The sequence below is a fragment of the Medicago truncatula genome, chromosome 4, assembly GCF_003473485.1.
Source record: "Medicago truncatula cultivar Jemalong A17 chromosome 4, MtrunA17r5.0-ANR, whole genome shotgun sequence".
Taxonomy (NCBI): Eukaryota; Viridiplantae; Streptophyta; class Magnoliopsida; order Fabales; family Fabaceae; genus Medicago; species Medicago truncatula.
In genome coordinates, this window is record NC_053045.1 from 28,783,409 (window position 1) to 28,805,213 (window position 21,805).

General features: G+C 34.0%; 1 protein-coding gene and 1 long non-coding RNA gene across 2 annotated transcripts; both read right to left on the minus strand.

Moving 5' to 3' along the window:
- Window positions 1-1,166: 1,166 nt before the first annotated feature.
- On the minus strand, window positions 1,167-18,310 carry LOC25492355 (vacuolar protein sorting-associated protein 41 homolog). Its single transcript, XM_013600453.3, has 19 exons — window positions 17,871-18,310; window positions 16,711-16,980; window positions 16,433-16,612; window positions 16,008-16,268; window positions 15,103-15,235; window positions 14,012-14,102; window positions 12,758-12,860; window positions 6,696-6,799; window positions 6,519-6,612; window positions 6,260-6,415; window positions 6,120-6,182; window positions 5,899-5,964; window positions 5,283-5,483; window positions 3,866-3,943; window positions 3,672-3,791; window positions 3,481-3,561; window positions 2,537-2,622; window positions 2,209-2,290; window positions 1,167-2,092 (listed from the first exon to the last, which is right to left on the minus strand). Exons 1-19 carry the CDS (start codon window positions 18,135-18,137, stop codon window positions 1,652-1,654), a joined length of 2,877 nt encoding a protein of 958 aa, XP_013455907.1. The 5' UTR covers window positions 18,138-18,310; the 3' UTR covers window positions 1,167-1,651.
- A 1,384-nt stretch (window positions 18,311-19,694) lies between these two features.
- Window positions 19,695-20,503, minus strand: LOC120580204 (uncharacterized). Its single transcript, XR_005645903.1, has 2 exons — window positions 20,041-20,503; window positions 19,695-19,947 (listed from the first exon to the last, which is right to left on the minus strand). It is a non-coding gene; the product is annotated as an uncharacterized lncRNA (long non-coding RNA).
- Between the last annotated feature and the right edge of the window lie 1,302 nt (window positions 20,504-21,805).

The following is a 21,805-nucleotide window of genomic DNA, read 5'->3' on the forward strand; positions in this document are numbered from 1 at the left end:
TTACTAAATGTGAGTACTTCTTCTATTCTAAATTTGAATATTGATTCGCCACATTATAAGAGTTTAATCATTTTTGTTATATTCAACTTTGTTGGCAGTGCAAATTATTTTATGTATGATGTAGGAGTCTAGTATGTTTTGTTGGATTTAACTCAAGTCTTGTATTTATGGACGAAGATAATAGAATTATAAATTTCAATACATTTTTAATGAAAAGTTGCATACCTCCAAAAAATTCTACTATAAAATATTTTATCAATTGTATTTTGCAAATACTATATTAAAATCCTATACATTTTTATAAGTTATAAACATAAATATATACACGTTGAACAATCAATTTTTCGTTTTTCCTTGGTTTAGTAGTGAAGTCATTATTTTGTGTCCTTTGAAACCAAGTAATATCATACCTAGCCAATTTAAGTAAATAACATTTTGAGTTTTAAACCAGGCATATTTATTCATGATATAAAATACAATGATTAGAGGTTTGCATGACTATCTGTCAGCGTAAAAACAGAAAGAAGAAAAAAAGAAAAAAAAAAGCTTATCTCTTTCTCGTCAATTCAACGGAGAAAAAAAAGTGGGTGGGACTATGTTTTTAGTTCTTTCTTCCTGTGTAAACCAAATAGGGTGAGTTTGCTATCTCTTTTCTAAGCTTGGTTGTTCAAGCCTCGATGTGGATGGTCCCCCGAGCTCCCTCACTGACCCAACATAAACCATGAACCAAACTCAAGCATTGCTAAACCGAAGTTAAATGGACTAAATATACTACCTAGTACTGTTAAAATTTGTGTCAGAGGTGTACAACCAGGAAAATAACCAAGAAAAATCGATTATTTGTCAAGAAAAAACTAACAAAAATCAATCAGGTATGGATGTTTTTTCCTCACCCTGTTAAGAGAGGGTACTACCTAATACCTATCACTCGTGTGTAAGGAGTTCCAATAAAGGAAGAAACTAACCACAAAAAGACATGATCTTGCACTCTACATTGGTTATATGGACAAGTAACGAGACCCAGCTCAAGGTCTATCTGAAATATATGGATGTTGACAACAACTCTGATAAAAAGGATTTTGACAGCAGAATACTAGGTAACAAATGAATAACACTGCATGGCGCAACAATGGTGTAGTAGATCATGAATAAGAGTGTAAACAATGTTGCAAAGAACCCGTCTAAAATTAGGATCCAGATAACATTACAAACCGTCATGTGAGAGAATAACCAGTCTGAATATGATTTGATACATACTGAAATCACACAACATGAATACAAATGACACTACACAGCAAAAAGGATGTAACAAAGAATAAGAATATACACGCTAAAAGGGAGTGCTCAAACTCAGGTAATCACTAATCGAATTAGCGAATCACTAGTTGAAGTACATAACTTGGTCACTATTAGTTTTTTTTTTTTTTTGCTAGAAACACTTGATCATCTATGGAAATTTGGAAGGAACCTCACATTTCAAGTAAAAGGGGAACATACCCCAATCCTTCAAGACAAAGTAAAAAATGGGAAAGAAAAAAAAACCCCGATTATATTTAGAAAAAAAAATAGAGGACAAATGAAACCACATGTGAATGGAACTATAAACAAAATCCATCAACCATATGAACACAATGGACACACATAAACACAGTCAACCAGCAGCGGTAGTACACAAAATACAACGCATACGAGGACCATCCGACTTGGTTTCTTCTTCATTTTCGTCGCTGGCATCATCTGCATAACCATTGTAATCATCATATGCTTCTGCCTCTTTCGGAGTGGCTTCACTCTCTTTCGTGCTACTAGTGTAGTACGAATCCGTGAGACAAGTTGTGTGGTAACCATGGCAGCAAAAGAAAACAATGACTGATACATTCTGTATAGAAAATGGGTCAAAACATATACAACATCTTCCCCCTCCCCCAGTCTTTGACTTCATCTCCATGGTTTTCAGACTTAGGGATTTCTCAAATGCCTGAGAGGCACGGTGGTCACTCATATTAACTCGTGGCTCATCTCCTTCATTGCCTAAAGAAATTCCATGCCTTGCCTCATTGTAATACTTAATTAAAAGATTGACACAGTCCGCCTATTTCAAACAGAAAATCAGTTAGATACTTTATTCTATAAAATTATTGAGATCAAAGAACTTTCCATTCTACTATCCTATGTAAAGGTGAGAAGGAGGGGGGGAAATAAAAGCACCTTAAGGATATCATTGCACCCATGTCTGAGTGATGTTTCCGTCCTGTAATCAGTGATAATTTTAACTAGCCGATCCCTGAGCCTATTAGAATTTAGAAGTACAGATAGAAAATTAGTCAGAGATGAAAATAATGTTACTGAATATATATGGAACTTGAAGTTGAAGCCATAATGATTCGACTCCAAGTAATCGATAAAATCAAAAGCAGGTGAACAACATACAGAGACATAACCAGAATAGTGAGAAAGGAATCAAAGAGATCTACAACCCAAATACTAATTTAAAATATTATATTATATGGTATGTTAAATCACACGTATCACCTACCGAGGTATTTCCAACCCATTGGGAACCTTATTTACAATGTAAAGGGGGTCAAGATTTCCAACTGTGTGCTCCAATAGGATGCCCACCTGTTAATTGCAAGAATCAAACCAACCGCAAGATCAGAAAGAGTAGGTATGCAAAATAAGCAAATATTGGGCATGTTGCCTCTGTTTATTTTGGACTTCTAAAACAGATTTGTAAAACTACTATCAACAAAATCAAACTTCTGTAAAGCAGATCTGTAAACAAGTTTTGAATAAAAACAAAGAATTTATCTTTTCTCGTGTTACATTGATTTTTACTTTTTCTAAAAAATGACTAAGGATTTGAGTTAAAAATAGGTAATATTACTTGAAATTGCAATGAAGATTGCTTTGAATTACTTGAGATTAATCTTCAACCTTATGAATTTATAACAAGATTACAATCAACATTAAATGATTTTAGGGAAGATAAAAGGAAAATAAATCAGGGTAATTCCTTGATTATTTAGCAAAAAGGTTTGAGTAGGACAGACAAAACTGACTTTTATTCGATGCTTGGTAAACATCAAAATAGGAACAGAACAACACATAAGTGAAGTGCTGTAAGTTTGGTTTCACTAAAAAGCTAGAATGAAACATTATAAAACAGCACTATTATGTTCCACTTGTTCATCAATAGAATAAGTAGAGAAGGGAGAACATAATGAAGAGATATAGTAGTATGGTTTCCGGTGTGTTGTTTCTAAAAGATGTTTCCACCACATACTTGTAACACTGACAAAGTCAGGAAACATATAAAAGATGTTCTAGTTTTTATTTTATTTTAAATAACGGTTTTCTGGTCTTAAAAAACTGAATGAAAAGTAAAAGACTATCTCCTAAAGAGGTATCTTTTCAGAAAAACAAAACCATTTTAATTAAAACAAGTAATCAACAGGCCCATATCCTAAATATACACACCATCTCAGGTTTGTGAATACATTGCTTGATTAATTCTTCCCAGAGTTCATCGTCATGCTGCATGGTAACAAACTCTACAGCCTGTGCAAAAATATGAAAACTTCAAACTTTACTTTAAAATCCCCGAAATTCTAATTCAAGATTTAGATGTTGGTTAAAACCAAAAACAAGTATAAAATAAGATACAATACCTCCTCTATATCCCCCAATTTGTTTATAATAACAGCTAGGGCTTTCTTTGCATTTCCCATCCTTCCTAAGATGAAAACTTGCTCCTTCATCAAGTCTCTTTTGATGCAAATTTCGTAAGCCTGAAAAATAACTATGAGCTCGATTCACAAGCATGCATACATATAATTGCTGAATTTAGTCATTGATTCATCACCTTCTCAAGGGTATAATGTTGACTGCTACGAAGAAAAGGTAGCAGCATCTTTGGATCATAGTCCGCATAGAGTTCTACCTATGCACATTCAACAGAAAACGTTTTATCAAATGCTAGAAAAGAAATATTAAATTACATGCAGCGCATATAAACCATTCCACTAATGTTTAGCTGTAGAAGACACATTGTAACAGCATATAGAATAAGTACAACATATGCTAATTGAAATACTAATCTATGATTCTAATCCTAATAAATATATATGGATTTAGATTTTTTTTTTATTCTAGAGCTCCCCTTCGAGCTAAAGCATACTAAGCTTTAAGCTTATTGCAATGGTATGATGTATTGTAAAGAAATAGAAACAACATGGCTTTGGTTGCGGACAAAAAGTTGTAGCGCAGCCAGATGTGACTATAACAAAGATCGGTTGGGCTCGCCAGAGGATTTTGAAGGTGGGTTTTGGAGATTGTCGGGGATGGATTTTACTAGAGAAGGCACAACTGGTTAACTCACACCTGGATGAAAAGAAAATCACATTGGCGAGAAAAAAAGCACTGGATGCAGCACAGAAAATGCACACAAAGAGACAGAAACGACAACCGGAACTGTAACATAAGTTGTAGTACAATAGGAACTTCTGATTTATGCGTGTCTGTCAAACAACATTCACCTCTATTTATAGTAACATTCACCTCTATTTAGTTAATTCAAATCCTAATAGATAAATGATTCTAATTCTGATGATAAATTTATGGATTTTATTCTTTGATTCTAACAATTTTCATTACATACCACCAAAAAAACAATTTTCATTACATAACATTCCTCTTTCATTTAGGCTTTGAGACTAGCTATGTAATGATTTTCAATAGGCATATCAAAGGAAAACTTTCCTAGAAAAATATTCAATTTCAAAGATTCTTCTAATAATAACCCAATAAAATGTTAAATTCCAGAACAAGGTAAAAGTGTTTCCGTTCATTCACCAAGTAGAATAATCACTTGACATTTGTCAGACTTCAGCAAAAAAAAACACACACACACCACACACACACTTCAAAATCAGGAAGGATAACTTTAGTCTCATCCAACCAAAAATCCGGAATGCCATATGAAGCCCATATAACTTGCAAAATTTGTCTAAAAGGGAATAGGTTATTAATAAAATAGAATAAAATTGAAGAAACTCTCAAAAATGCTGCAAAGTGAAGGCCTGTTTCAAAATATTTCGAAGTGCTAGACTGCAGAGTAATCTCTTGTTCTCCACATGATCAAATATCTAGGTATATAGTCAAGCATCGAGTCCTATATTTTCTTGTCAAGCATTCATGTGTCATTGACCATAATTGAAATTCAAACTAGTAATGGAACTCAAAATTAAAGGACGCTTGCAAATTAAAGAATCAAAACCTACCTGCATATCATGGAAATCTTTCCCAGCATGTGGATTTACTTCAAATAGTGAATGGAGATACAAATGTAAAAAATGTCTGCTGTCAGACTTGTTATCGGCATTTAGAAGTTGCTTCACAACCTCAGGTGGACTTATTAATTCCCTATTCTGGATATACAGAGGAACTGCACGCTTGCAATCTAGCATCATCAATTGGACAACCTGAGCAGGCAGAGATTTAACAAATAAGAGTCCAATGATCATACAAAGAAATGAAAACAGATACAAAAAGAATTGAGCTTGTATACCAAGTTAAGAGTATAATTAAACAACTTCTGTCCTCTATAAACAAGTCTGAGAATGTTCAAATCTAAATCAGAACAATTGTTGAATCAGATGGGATTTTGTTGCTTCATCCATTTTGCCATATACATTCAATATATCAAATATGATAAACATGGATAACCAAATTGTAACATACAACATCAAAACTTGGTAACAAAACTCTTCAGGAGCTTAAAAATTAAAATTGAATGCCAACAGATATATTAAACAAGAATTTGTACGCAATGTAAGATCAAGGCATATGTAGAAACCATGGATTCAAAAATTTAACTTGTACAAAATACAGTTGTACCTTTTCTTGAATTACATCATGTAGGTTGTGTTTATCAATAAAATCAAATACTTCTGGCTTCAAAAGCTGAAAAAACCAAACAAGATAATTAAAGGAAGAAAAGGAAAGTGAATTAGCAGCCAAAACAAAATAGACAATGGACTCCAGTATAAAGCAATTGTATGGCATCTAATTAATGTAACTGCTGTCTGAATGCAAGAAAAATTAATTGCACCACCTACATCTGCATACAATGAGTAGGCTTTCTCATATTGCCCATCAATTACATACAACTCCGCTAATGCCTGCAATAGAATACAAAAATGTTAACAGACGGAATGGTTAACAGGTAAAAAATATAATATGATTAATCAGGTTTAACCTCCTTGAGTGAATCAGTCATGGACGAAGTATTTAGCTGTGGTTCAATGGCTGAAATAACCGGTAGCGCAGAATAAATTACAGATGGCCAGGATTTCACAGTGGATAAGAGATCATTATGGAAAGATTGATTTGTAGCCAATGCAACAAGAGCAACCTGCAGAATTAAAAGCATAATAGATGAGCTCTATCCCAAGTCTGTTCTATACGGATACTATGCATACATGTCAATTGTAAGAGAGCAATGTGCTTCAGCTAACCTCGTAAGCAGTATCACTTAGTCTGGGGTTTTCAGTAGGCATGTAAGGAACCAAAACAGGAAGTTGACGCAGATGTGCAAAGTGAAAGACCCATCTGGTGAAAACGGTCCATTGAACACTCAATTACAAGATATGAACCACACAAGGTTAAAAATAATGGTATGCCGTATGCAGTACCTCTCCCATGCCGAACCTGATCCTCGTAGTAACTTGGGACACAAAGAAGCTGCCTCGCCGTATTTTCTTTCCACAATCAAATGATCAAGGTACCGAGATCCCACCTGCAAAAACATGAGGAAAATGAAACACTTAGACTATCATTATCTATATCTATACTATATATAAAGAAAATAACCCTTTTCAGCTCTTTTGGGTTGGATTTTTCTTTCCAAAAACACCCTCAATTTTGAATATAAATAACACATGTAACAAATAGATAAGAATAAATTTAAATATTAAAAAAATGTAACAAACACAATATGAATATATATATATGGTTTTTTTCCTTTATCATTTAAAAAGTGTAACAAACTAGATGAATATATTTATACTTACTTTTTCATTATTCCAATTATACCCTTAAACAACTTTTTCTATAATAAAGATCGTTGTTGGTGTCATTGAAAAAAAGAATTTAGATTATATTTTTTTTTTGTTATATTGTTGGTGTCATTGAAATAAATAATCATGATTAGTTTGGTTTGTTATAACTTGAAAACAACAAACATTTTCATTATTCCAATTATACCCTTAAACAACTTTTTCTATAATAAAGATCGTTGTTGGTGTCATTAAAAAAAATATATAGATTTTTTTTTTGTAATATTGTTGGTGTCGTTGAAATAAATAATCATGATTAGTTTGGTTTGTTATCACTTGAAAGAAACAAACATTTATATTTTTAGTTTTAATCCAAATCAAAATTTCATAAAAAAAACCGTTAATAATTTTCAAACGTTAGCGCAATAAAAAGAGCGGAAAGACGGGCACGTGAGTGCCCGTCTTTTCAATAGTACTCAAATAAAGAAATTCAGCGAGAAAGAAACGTTAACATAGATACTGTTAGGAACTCGAAGAAATTGTAATTGTTGGAATTATAGAATAAATACCTTAATAATATGTACAGTTATTGACGTAGCTAGAAGAGTTAATTATTTGCCTAGTAAATCACATTCATGTACTTAGGAACTAGAAAGCTGATTAATATTCTTGTAACTCCCATATTGTATTTACTCTCTAGAGTGTATGCAAACAGATCAGCTGAGTGGAATTTCACTCAAGCATTTCATAACTATTAATCCTTTAACATGGTATCTAGAGCAGGTTCTCTTTGAAGGGTCACTGCCTCTGGTCCCGCAGTACCACAAGTCCAAAAGTCACTCTTACACTTGGTCTCCTCCATTTGTGGTCCTCTGTTTCTGGTTTCCAGGATCTATTTTTTTTTTTTTGGGTCCTTTGTTTCTAGTTCTTTCTTGCTATTCTCACAATGGCCTCAGGCTCTCAAAAAAATAATGGACCTACTTTCTCTTTATCTGGAACACCAACAATCACTTCAGAAAAATTGAATGGAAAAAATTATTTAGCTTGGTCTTCCTCTGTAGAACTTTGGTTTCTTGGCCAAGGCTATGAGGAACATCTGAAACAATCATCAGAAAGTATTTCAGCAGAAAAACGTGATGAATGGAAAAAACTTGATTATCAGCTTTGTTCTCTCCTATGGCAATCTGTCGAGCCGGCCATCTTGACAAACTTTAGAGCCTTTAAAACTTGCCACTCTTTCTGGCAGAAGGCTCAAAGTGTCTTTGCTAATGACATCCAACAATTGTATGATGCTGCACAGAAATTGGCCACTCTAAAGCAGACCATGACATGGTTTCCCATGTTTCAAAAGCTCAATCTGCAGTAGAGGAGTTAAAATTATCTTTGGAAGCCGACAAAATTGAAGAAATGAAGAAAAAACTTGATAATCTATATATGGTGTTGGTTCTAAGAGGAATGCACCCAGATTTTGATCATGTTCGTGATCAAGTCCTAACTGGACAAGAAGTTCCTTCTTTAGAATATTTAACAACTCGTCTCCTTCGAGTCCCTTTGCCTAAAACAGAAGTAAATTCAGTCGATGTTGTTGAAGCTTCTGCCTTGGTTTCCAACCGAGGGGGACGGGGAGGCCGTGGAAGTCGTGGAGGACGAGGTGGAAGAGGAGGTCGACCTCAATGTTCTTATTGCAAAAGAATGGGCCACACACAAAACTCTTGTTATTCTAATTTATGGATTTCCTGGAAAATCTGCAAATACTTCCAAGTCTGAAACATCAGAGATGAAATTTTCAGAAGCTAACTATCAAGAATACCTTCAGCTAAAAGCTGCCAAGGAACCTCCAAGCTCATCTGTTGTAGTTGCTCATAACTCCACTGCTTGTATTTCTCAATCTGGTCATGATCAAAGTCCTTGGATAATTGATTCAAGTGCCTCTGATCACATTGCTGGTAATGGTTCATTATTTTCATCTATCTTTCCAAACAAAAATCCTCATTTTATTACTCTAGCCGATGGTTCTAGAGTTGCAGCAAAGGGTATCGGTCATGTGTCACCCACTACTTCTCTGTCCTTAAGTTTTGTCTTGTTTATACCTGGTTACCCTTTCAATTTGATTTCTCTCAGTCAACTTACTTGTTCTCATAATTGTTCAGTAACCTTTGATGCTAACCCATTTGTTATACAGGAACGTGGTACGGGTCGGACGATTGGCGTAGGACATGAATCACATGGTCTTTACTATCTAAAGTCTGATTCTTGGATTTGCAGTGCCTCCACAAAACTTATTCATGAAAGGTTTGGACATCCTCACCTATGCAAACTAAAAATAATGGTTCCAGATCTTGAAAAAATAAAGACACTCTCTTGTGAATCACGTCAATTAGGAAAACATGTTCGATCTTCTTTTGTTAGACAAGTTGAAAGTCGTGTCGACTCACCTTTTTCAGTTATTCATTCAGATGTATGGGGTCTTAGTCGTGTGTCTTCTATGGGTTATAGATATTTTGTTACCTTTATTGATGAATTTTCTAGATGTACTTGGGTTTTCTTAATGAAAGAACGATCTGAAATTTTGTCCATCTTCACTTCTTTTGTTAATGAAATTAAAACCCAATTTGACAAGACAATTCGTATTCTTAGAAGTGATAATGCAAAAGAATATTTCTCTTCTGCTATTACTTCTTTTTTGACATCACATGGAATTCTCCATCAATCCTCTTGTCCTCATACCCCTCAACAGAATGGAATAGCTAAAAGGAAAAATAGACATCTCGTTGAGACTGCCCGGACATTGTTACTTCATGCAAATGTACCCGTTCGTCATTGAGGTGAGGCAATTTTAATTGCTTGTTTTTTGATTAATCGGATGCCCTCTTCTTCTATCAATAACAAAGTTCCTCACTCCATCTTATTTCCTAAAGAACCTTTGTTTCATATTAATCCACGTGTTTTTGGAAGTACTTGTTTTGTTCATGATCTTTTTCCAGGTTTAGATAAGTTGTCCCCCCAAGCAATCAAGTGTGTTTTTCTTGGATACTCTAGGTTGCAGAAAGGTTATCGTTGTTACTCTCCAGTTCACAACCGTTATTATGTTTCAGCAGATGTAACCTTCTTCGAAGAAAAACCATATTTTTTACCATCATCGGTTGAATCTAACACCACTCAAGAAGTTTTTCCAATTCCCTATTTTGGTCTATCATTTTCTCCTTTTCAGGATTCAATTTCAGCTACAGATTCAACCCCAGTTATTCCTCCACCTGCACCATCTCATAGACCACTCATTACATACCAATGACGACCACAGGTTCCTAATACCGAATTGGAAGGCACTGAAAGACCAACTGAATCATGTCCTACTCCAGGCGTCAACCCTACTACAGACCTGATTGACGAAATCCCTGATTTACCCATTGCTGTTAGGGAAGGTAATCGGTCAACTCGAAATCCTCATCCTATTTATAATTTCTTAAGTTATCACCGTCTTTCTCCTTCTTATCATTCTTTTATAGCATCTTTATCCTCTATTTCTATTCCTAAAAATGTTTGTGAGGCACTTGATCATCCAGGATGACGACAAGCCATGATTGATGAAATGCAAGCTTTGGGGCACAACGGCACTTGGGATTTGGTCCCTCTTCCTCCAGGAAAGAAACCTGTTGGGTGTCGATGGGTCTATGCTGTTAAAGTTGGACCTAATGGACAGATTGATCGTATCAAAGCCCGTTTGGTGGCCAAAGGTTATGCCCAAATTTATGGCCTCGATTATGGTGATACTTTCTCTCCTGTGGCAAAAATTACTTCTGTTCATTTATTTCTTGCCATAGCTGCCATCCGTCATTGGCCATTGTATCAATTAGATATTAAAAATGCATTTCTACATGGAGATTTAGAAAAGGAGATTATATGGAGCAACCACCTGGATTTGTTGCTCAGGGGGAGTCTAGGCTGGTTTGTAAATTGCGGCGCTCTCTTTATGGGCTCAAACAATCCCCACGAGCTTGGTTTGGGAAATTCAGCTCAGTGGTTCAGGCTTTTGGATTGAAACGTAGTGAAGCGGATCATTCAGTGTTTTATTGCCATACCTCTCCTAATAGATGTGTTTACTTGGTGGTTTATGTAGACGATATAGTCATAACTGGAAATGATGAAGAAAAAAATTCTCAATTGAAGGAACATTTATTCCGACATTTTCAGACCAAGGATCTGGGAAAGCTTAAATATTTTCTTGGTATTGAAATTGCTCAGTCAATGGGGTTATCATTTCAGAAAAGAGTTATGCATTAGATATACTTAAAGAAACTGCTACGTTGGACTGTAGACCTGTAGACCAGTTGACAGTCATATGGATCCAAATCAAAAATTGTTACCCAACCAAGGGGAGCATTATTCCGATCCTGAAAGGTATCGGAGATTGGTTGGAAAGCTCATCTACCTCACTATTACAAGGCCAGATATTTCTTTTGCGATTGGAGTGGTAAGTCAGTTCATGCAATCCCCTCATAAAGATCACTGGGATGCAGTAATTCGAATTCTGAAATACATTAAAAAACAACCAGGACAAGGACTGCTTTATGAAGACAAGGGAAGCACTCAAATAGTTGGATTTTGCGATGCAGATTGGGCAGGTTCACCAATCGACAGGCGTTCTACTTCAGGGTATTGTGTGTCTATTGGAGGAAATTTTGTATCATGGAAGAGCAAGAAGCAAAATGTTGTTGCCAGGTCTAGTGCAGAGGCTGAATATAGAGCTATGGTTGTAGCTACATGTGAGCTCATTTGGATTAAACAACTTCTTTGTGAATTGAAATTTGTAGATACTCAACAAATGAAACTTTGTTGTGATAACCAAGCAGCCCTACATATAGCTTCCAATCCAGTCTTTCATGAGAGAACTAAACATATTGAGATTGATTGTCATTTCATTCGGGAGAAAGTCCTTTCTAAAGAAATTATCACCGAATCGGTTAGCTCTAACGATCAATTGGCAGACATCTTCACAAAATCCTTAAGGGGACCGCGAATTCAAAGTATTTGTTCCAAGCTTGGAGCATTTGATCTATATGCTCCATCTTGAGGGGGAGTGTTGGAATTATAGAATAAATACCTTAGTGATATGTACAGTTATTGATGTAGCTAGAAGATCAATAGTTAATTATCTGCCTAGTAAATCACATTCATGTACTTAGAAACTAGAAAGCTGATTAATATTCTTGTAACTCCCATATTGTAGTTACTCTCTAGAGTGTATATAAACAGATCAGCTGAGTGGTATTTCACTCAAGTATTCCATAACTATTAGTCCTTTAACAGTAATTAAAGATGTTTTGCCTTCATAAAGGATTTCTACTTTCACAACTATCAAAGGTACATAATGACTCCCTGTCTTTAAGAGATACACACACAGTACACGACATACTTTTATAGTGTTTTTATACCCAAAAAAAGAAATCATCAAATAGGAGATAGGAAAGGAAAGTATAATAAAGGAGATGACAAATTAAAAGGCTTTTGGGAAACAAAATAGTTGAGGAGCCTTCACATTATGCAATGAACATAAACAGCGTCTCCATATGCATATATGCCCTTATTCCAATTATTTGTCATACAATTGCCCATTATAATCTATATTAATAACTTTCTCAAATACTAATAATCATACAAATTCAGAAAATAGATTGAACCGACAAATTAAAGTTAAATACCTCATCAAGTAGTTCACTGCGTCCATGACTAGATTCAACCACAGCTAAAGCTTTTTCATGCCATCCATGTTGAAGAAGCCAAGCAATATGATCTTCGGTATCCCTGATTATCAATATGCATCAACTTCTATCCATATTTTAATTATAATATGAGTAGGACATTTTATACACATTAAAAAATTCGAGCAATTATTGTAACAAGAAATTTAAGCTGAAGAACATACTGATGGAACTATCGATCTATGGATAATGGGTTTATTAACTGGAAATTGAGCAAAAGGTTTTACAATAAGAAAATGAAAGGTAAACGTGTAGAAAGGAAATGATTCCCAACTACCCCAGAGCTAAGCTCCTCAAAGAAAGAGAACACTCTTTCTTTGCCTAACCATAATGGTTCTAGCAATAATCCTGCATACCTAATACCATTCACCCACCTCACTGTCCATACTACTAAAGCATAACAAACTTGCCAATTGAGCATCCTAGCCCACTCTTCAGTTACAATATAACCTCACCATACTCTTATTGCATAATAGCCCTTTTTCTTATCCCCTCATACTCAGGTCCCTATCACATGAGTACTTCAATTGTTTTAATTTAAATGTTCTAGTTCCTTGAGGGCAACGATGGATGGAGTGATTTGCTCATAAACAATAAAGTTGTTTGTGGCACAGCAGCATATGTTGAAGGGGTCAAGTTATTGAATAAAAAAGCGCCAGACATTCTATTACAAATGTTGAAGAATCTCACATAGATAATAGCATTTCACATTTTCTTTAGGCATTTGTAGACAAAAATGATTAAGAAAGTATGTTCCATTTATTATAATTCTATGATATGTGACATAAAACGATAACACACCAACTGGTGAAGTGGACATCAATGATCAGCCACATCAAGCCACTGCATTGGAAAATTGTTGATTCTTCCATGCATAGCATTCAGCTGACAAATCGAGAACATGGAATATGCAAAACGAAAAACAAAACATCCATCATGATAGGTGGATATGATGAATCTTAAGACAACATGTACAGATGAAAGAATTTCTTTTTCTTACCAAATCCCCCCCAAACACACAATCACTGATTTAAAGTACATATACCAAATACTAAATTCTAATACAAAATAAACAAAAGGAAATATCACAAATTGATTATTCATTAAAGCATGTTTATCATCATTTTTTCCCTCTCATCTCATGCATAAATAAAATGCAAAAAAATACAAAAGGATAAGGAACTTAAAATTAACCTTGGCTTTGCAATAACTACATCCTTTGGGGATACAATATAGTACAGTGGTTCATCGCCTGCAGCCCACTGACCACCGGCATAACTGCTACCTACATTTGAATAAAAAACAACATTTGTTATGTAGACTTTCCATACACAAAACATGCATGTAGGAAACCACCTATTATTATGGTGTACATTAGGAAAATGCACAGCACAGACCGTCCAAATCCCAAGAAGACAGAGGTTCATGTAAGAGATTAGGGAGACACACTCGAGGGAAATTAAGGATCTATTTGGTTTGAGAAACATCTTCTAATTTCATATATCGTTTTCAATAATTTTACAAAATTACATGTATACCCAAAAAAAAATAGCACCACCTGTTAACTATATTTCCTGTTTTCAAAGAATTTTGAATTAAAAGAACAATAACAAAATAAAAAAATTATATACAATTACAATATTTCATATATAAATCTTTGAAAACAGAGTTATCTTGTAAGAGTAGTAAAAGCATAAGCACAAAATGAGAACGGACAAAGTTATCTTGAACCATGCAGTTCCTAAGTTCCCAGGGACATAATATTTAATGTAATAATAGGTTGCCAGTGAAACAAAATTGTTAGTCAAAAATCACGGAAATCAGCGGTTTATTCAAATTCCGCTATTGTACAGTGCTATAGCACTTCTATAATCGATGTTTGATAACACTTTGCACTAAATAGCGTATTGCAGAACAATAGCGATTTGTTCAAATTCCGCTACGTTATAGCAGATATTCAACAACACTGCAGTGAGGTCATCGAAGGGGAATTGGCAGGGGAAGTTTGATCTGAATGGATATAAAAGGGAGATGGAGAAGATAGATGGGTAAGTAAATGTGGAGAAGAAAGAGGGAGAGTGCAGGTTCGAACAAATACACCATGTTACCTATTTCCTCTATCAGTTATTTGTTTTCCAGTTTCCACTGTAACTCCAGCACACATGTACTGATACCACACTGATATCAGTATACACAGAAGAAAACACAATGGATTGACCATAACTGAGTAAGTTTTGATCCAATTTCTATCAATACATAATAATCAAGAATAACGAAATGTTAACCTGAGAAGGGAGCGTGAGCAAGAGAATAGTCTTTTGCCTTGTAATGCTCAAACCCGTGTACTGGTAGAGCATCTGTTGAAAGTTCATCATTATTCCATGATACTACTCTTACTTCAGGTCTTTGTGCATTGCCCTGTTCAAATTTGCATATCGACTTTAGAACAGTGTGAAAATTCCAGATTTAGTGAAGTGGGCAGTAGAAGAATGAACAACCTCACTTCTCCTTCCTTATATAACACACCATACATTTTATTTTTGGCAAATGCAACCACAATTTCATTGCTTCCATACTTACACTTTTTTGCTTAAATAACTAATGGAAAATAAAATGATATATAGTCTCAATGAAATATAACATATCGAATAATGAAATGGCTGTTTGTAACTTTGTACTAAAAATAACTAATTTCTGGAAGCAGCGTTATGCTGGTTTGGTACGGTCACTTATCGAACATAATGAAGCAAACAAAATATTCCAATTGAGCCAGCTCATTGTTTGAATCCTTCAGACAAAAAATTAATAGATTTCAAATATCTAATATATCCAAGTACTATGACCAGGAAATTACCCCTTTAAATTTAAATGCCCGGAGGAAGCTCCTTTATATAATTTAAGTGAACACAGAAGATTGAACCGAGATAACTACTTGTAGCTACATAATATAATAGGAAGGGCAGGGTTTACTGTTGTAAATAATGTAAATTTACGATTATTAGTAAAAATTATATGTGGCCCATTAATCAGGCCGATTAGGCTTAGAATAGTCTATTTAAACAAACTATTGCATGAACTTTATTCATAACTTGGAAATATATCAGATATATTTTCTACACTTGCATTATAACAGGTTCAAGGACAGCATGAGAAATTATATAATTTCACCATATGCAAGGAATATAAATACCTGCCGTGAAGGAGCTGTGCTACTAAAATCCTTTTCTCCATCTTCTTCTCCAGGAATATAAGCAAGAACAACCAAAGAATCACCAAAAGGGGCAAGTCCTGAGATGAAATAGCTGGTTTGAAAAGATGCCACAATATCCACCTGGGTCATACCAAGCACAGGAACTTGCAAGTATGCCCCATTGGTGGATTTATGGTGATTTGTCTTTATTGAGGCAATTTTGACCGATGTTCCCCAGCCAATAACTAAGACCGTGTCATCCTATTAAGTGATGGTGGAAGATTAAGTTCAGCAGTTTCATCAAGAAATGGAACAACAACAAATGAAATAACATCATTGCCACCATTCAAACTTCAAAGTGACAGAACAAGCTTTCAAGTGAAAACAGCATGACAAACAGACAACTATATAGATATTTGACTAACCTGCCAAACCAAGTGAGGAATCAAAAGCTCAGGGTGTGGACATCCCCGTGGTCTTTCAATAAATGTTATTCGCCGGTCATTGGCAGTGTCATAAACCTTCACTCCGACATCATTGGCCCAAGCAACAAGACTTGCTCTCCACTTCACAGCATGTATTGAACCTTCACCAGAGTGCAAAACCTTTTTTTGGGAAGGGAACAGGGTATTTTTAAGTTAACAAACCAAAAAATACCATCCAGAACATATGTGCAGCTAAGAGTTACAATAACTTAACAAACCTGGTCCCGATAGCCCAACCATTTCTTCGAATTTAAATATAAATTACCAGCTAAACCACCAGCAATAAAGCTCCTAGACGTTTTCCTTGCATAATCAGGGTCCAAAGCAATCGCCTTCATGGGTCGATGGTACTCAAATTTCATTACCTCATCAGTAAAAAGACTGTTTATAACGACCGTTCCGTCATCAGAACAGCTTCCAATATATTCCCCTTCCAAGTCAAAACTAAGGTCATTCACAACAGATGCATGTGCAGAGAATTCTTTCACCTGTAACAAAATTACTCATCATAAACAATTTCGTTCGTTTCTAAAATACAACACAAGCAAGCAATTTGCTACCACATGACAACAGCTACAATCTACAACACAACATGTGATATCTCTCGAAGGTGCACATAGTCAACACAAACAACAATATCCAGCTCTCATTCCATACATTAGCCAGAAGAGAATGTCAATTAACACAAGTGTTCCAGCTCAATGTCAATAATGATTTGGAATCAAATTTACTTGTCTAAATTTCAAATTTCCATCACTAATAAATACATGTTACTTCACTTAACTGTGCATGTTTGGTTCCACTTATGGAAGAGGCAAAATTGATTCTAGAGGTTTAGAATTGATTTTTACATGCTTGTTTGCTCTCAAATAGAATTGATTTTGCCTCCGGAAATTGATTCTAACATAAGCTAGAAATTGGAGCTTTTATTCTATAATTGATTTTTACACTCAATTTTAGTTTATGTTTGGTTCTGCTGTGATAAGAATTGGTTGAGTGAATTGATTCCGACTAAAAATGAGTTGAAGGTAAAGTTATTTGTGTTTGGATACAATCATGTAGCGATGAGCTGAACTACAAAATTGTGTGTGAAAATCAATTCTTCAATAAAAAACTACAAATTTTAGCTTCAAGTAGAATCGTTTCGGGAGGCAAAATCAATTTTACTCAAGCAATTCACGCAAAAACAAACTCACAACTAAACAAACAAAAAAAATCAAAAACACAATAATTTTTCTTAATCTAAACATACTTTGATTTGATCAATTACTTCTTCAAATTTGATCTAACTAACTCCAATTTAATCAAAATACTATAAATTCACCACAATTATTGAACTTTCGACGATAAACAACGAATCAATGCAATGCTAACAAACCTGATTCCCGAGAAAATCAAGAATATGAATAGTCCCAGCCTGAGTACCAAGCGCGATCATCCTTTCAGCAACCGAAACACAAGACGCGGCATCAGTAGCTAACAACGAAGGAACGCTACCTCCCATTCTCTGATACTTCAGCCTCGGCTCTTCTTCATCATCATCCTCTTCAACTTCTTCATCTTCGTCTTCTTCCTCTTCATCTTCCTCGTCTTCTTCGCGTTCATCGTCGCCGTCGACGCCGTTCTCCGGTGGAATCGGTGCCATTCGGATTGTTATTCCCGGTGGCTTCGTCGTCGGAAAAGTTTGTTTAACGGTGAAAAATTGGAAATTGCGTTGTAGCGCAGATCTGTTTCGTTGCGCTGGGAAAATGTTCCCACGTTTTTTTGTTTTTTTTTTCTTCTTTGTTTTTTAACTATTGTTCATTTTTGTGTTTTCATAAATTGAACTGTTACACATTCGAAATTTCCTTTTTCGTGGAGGAGGAATAAAATATTTTTTGACGGCAATAAAATAATTAATGACTAGCCGACAAACAAATTACTTACCTACGCTACGCTCATGATGTAATGTTTGTGTGTGCTCTTCTTCTTTAATGTTCCAATCACAATTAAACATGTAGATTGCAATCTATATCTAATCTATTTATTTATTGAATTAATGTGGTTAATGAATTTGAGATAGGTTTAATTAAATTGAAAAAGAGTATCAATTTAAATTTTACTAATATCTTTATTTATATTAGCGGAAAGACGATCACTTTTTAAATTTTACTAATATCAATTTAAATTTTATTAAAAAGGTAAGTATGAATATATCTATCTAGTTTATTACACTTTTTAAATGATAAAAGAAAAAATCAGATATATATATATATATATATATATATATATATATATATATATATATTCATATCATGTTTGTTACATTTTGTTTAATATTTAAATTTATTCTTATCTATTTGCTACATGAGTTATTTGTATTGAAAATTGAGGCAACTTTGAAAAGAAAAAAGTCAGTCCAAAAGAGTTGAAACGGATTTTTTTTTTTTTTTTATTTTTATAGAAGTTTGTTTTCTTTATATATTTATATATTATATAGATTTCGATCGAACTTGATTTATTAAATATTATTTTTTTAAAGTTAAAAAATTGTATAATATCTTTTAAAAAAAGGTTACATGTGCTCCCTACGTTTCACAATATCTGTCACTTTTAGAGAATAAATTTATTTCATATTATTTATCATTTTTAAATTTCAATGCAACATTAATTATTATTTTTTTAAGGATGCAACATTAATTATTGGTTTGTCAATAATACCCTTATTTATTTATTTTAGAAAGATAAATAATATAATGAAATAATAAATGGTTAAGGTATTATAGAAAAACACACACATAGTTTCATCAAAAATAACAAAATTTATTTGATTTATTGGTATGTGTAAATTTCTCAAAAACGACAAGTATTGTGAAACAGGGGAAGTTAGAACTGTTAAAACATGTTACCAGGCCCGCATCAAGCAAGCCCATGACGGGCTCAGACTTTGGCGGGCCGAGACAAAAGGCCCAGAAGATAAATGAGCTCAAAAATAGTTGTCTAAAATCGGCCTTTTGCGGGCTACGGGTCAGCCCGATTACTTAAAGCTTTTAATTAAAAAATATCAATCAACAAAAATTGATGTTAAACTTCCTAAATTATTAATGTTAATTTGTCATGTGAAACGCTGCATATTACAATAGAGATAGATGTTGAGAACAAAGTATATTCAAATCCACGATAATATAATCAACACAGCAACATAAAATTACAAAACAATGCCTTAAACTTCAACAATGTAGTACACTTTAATTTTAAAATAGTTGTTCAACTTCAAAAGATTGAAATTTCGGCAACATTAACTACAACAACCAGAAAACAAAATCATTAGTTGACTACATACATGAATTGTCTCCAACAATTGATGGTTCATAATATTGGTAGTTAATGGCTTGTTCCTTCTTGTGAAAAAATCATATTTTCTTGTATGATGACTTCATGCTTATCTTCATCATCATCGTTGTCACTGTCATATTCTACAAACAAAAGATTAGTAGTGAGTGTATCATAACTTGTAATATAAATAATTATTTAATTGTTAGTAGTTATTCTTGAATTAAAAACTATACCATCAAAATCATGTAACCAACCGTGTGCACACATAAGAGCTTGAACTAATGAACTGTAACATCTTTCAAAGAGCTTATATATTTTTTCAAAACTCGAGCACCAATTCAGAGACCACAATTGTTATTGAAATGCTTAGTACATCAGAAGCCATATTTGCAGATAAGGTAGAGACATAATCAAAAGGTGAGATTGATTATAGAAGATGACTCAACGAGGAACTGGAGATGATGAAACCCCTACGTGAACAGTAGAGTTAGGGTGGAGGTGTTAGGCAACACAATAGAGTTAGGGTGGACAGTGGAGGATAAGTGATATGTGGCAGCAGCAGATCCAGGGTTCGCCCATGGTTTCCTACTTTCCTTTGTGAACTTTCATTTCTGAAAGTGATACTGAATATTATGTGAATATTATGTGAAACGTGAATAGATAGATGTATAGAAATAGAATTGTCACTTACTATGTATTTGGGTTGGCTTAGGCATCATTGATTTTTATTTTCTGGATCTAATGACGGTGGGTTGTAGGAAATCATAATGTTAAAAAATAAATATAAAATAAACGGGCAACCTCATCCTTGACGTGCTAGCCCACAATGGGCTCGGGCTAAAAATGCGCGTTTTTAAATGGGACCAAATTTTTATGTTTAAATCTGACATTTTTTCAGGCTTTTGTGGCCCGACCCGACAAGCCAGACCCATTTTAACAACTCTATATGTAAGGGGCGGAGTTTAAACCCCGAACATCTAACTTATTCACCTTAAAAGGTGAACTCTAGTCACAAAGTTACTTAACAAAAAAGTGTTCTATAATAATTTTTTTCTGAATTTAAAAAAAAAAAATATCTCTTTTCCAAAAAAAACTTTTGTTTATTCTCATAAAATTAAATGCAAATTACATTCAATTTTCTCACTCTTTCATTTTTTCCATAACCAATAGCCAATGAAAATTGTTTTTACATCTTTCTATAAAACTTTTTCCAAACAAAAGTCAAAAGACTATACTCCAAATTCTTATGTTTTAGTTTTCTTAATAAGTGTGATTTTATTTTTTTTTGCTTATAATTTGGAACGGATGGAGTATGTTATCAACTGTTAAAATTGTTGATAACCTTCTTTAGGACATTGTTTAACCGATAAAAATGTCAATTTTTATTTATATTGTTAAAAGGTACAATTCCTATCCCTATAAGCGACAAGCTTATAGGTATTTGTGATTTGATCAAAACCAAGTGTACAGGAGTAAATGTACTCGTAAATAGGGTGCAAAAAAACCTGCAAATGAAAAAAAAAAATTATCGTTAAGACAAACTTAACTTTGATTAAGAGGCTCAGAATAAAGATTAGTTCACTAATTATTAAAAATATAATATCAGTTTTAAATCAAAAGTGAAAAAACCATTCAAACATCAAACTCATTATACGTATAAAAAAAAAAGTTGAACATACAACTCGTCGTTCTCAACCTGATCGTTGTATCAACAATTGTAAAAAATAAAAAATCTAAAATAAAAGTTACAAGAACTCGGTTAAAATCAATAGAGAGATTTGAGTGAGGGGTTTGTGTGAGGGTTATGGTTCATGCGATGAGTTTTGTGTGGGAGGGGTAGATGGTCTGTGATTGAGTACGCATATGTCTTTGCTCTCAAAGAAGGGGAAAGGAAAAATTAGTAAAGTGAAAGGATTTTCCCTCGGGTGGTATGTCACTTATATTGAGTATAATTCACCACAATAACAAAAATACCACCACGTTTATTTTTTCCTACCT

Bases quoted from the DNA above. Each gene is read 5' to 3' on its own strand.
- LOC25492355 (XM_013600453.3), bottom strand. From the start codon at position 18,137: ATGGCACCGATTCCACCGGAGAACGGCGTCGACGGCGACGATGAACGC. The intron at 15,236-16,007 runs GTATTTATATTC...AAATTTGAACAG, and splicing joins GCACAGCTCCTTCACGGCAG to GGCAATGCACAAAGACCTGA. The intron at 2,623-3,480 runs GTGTGTATATTT...TGCAATTAACAG, and splicing joins GTATTCACAAACCTGAGATG to GTGGGCATCCTATTGGAGCA.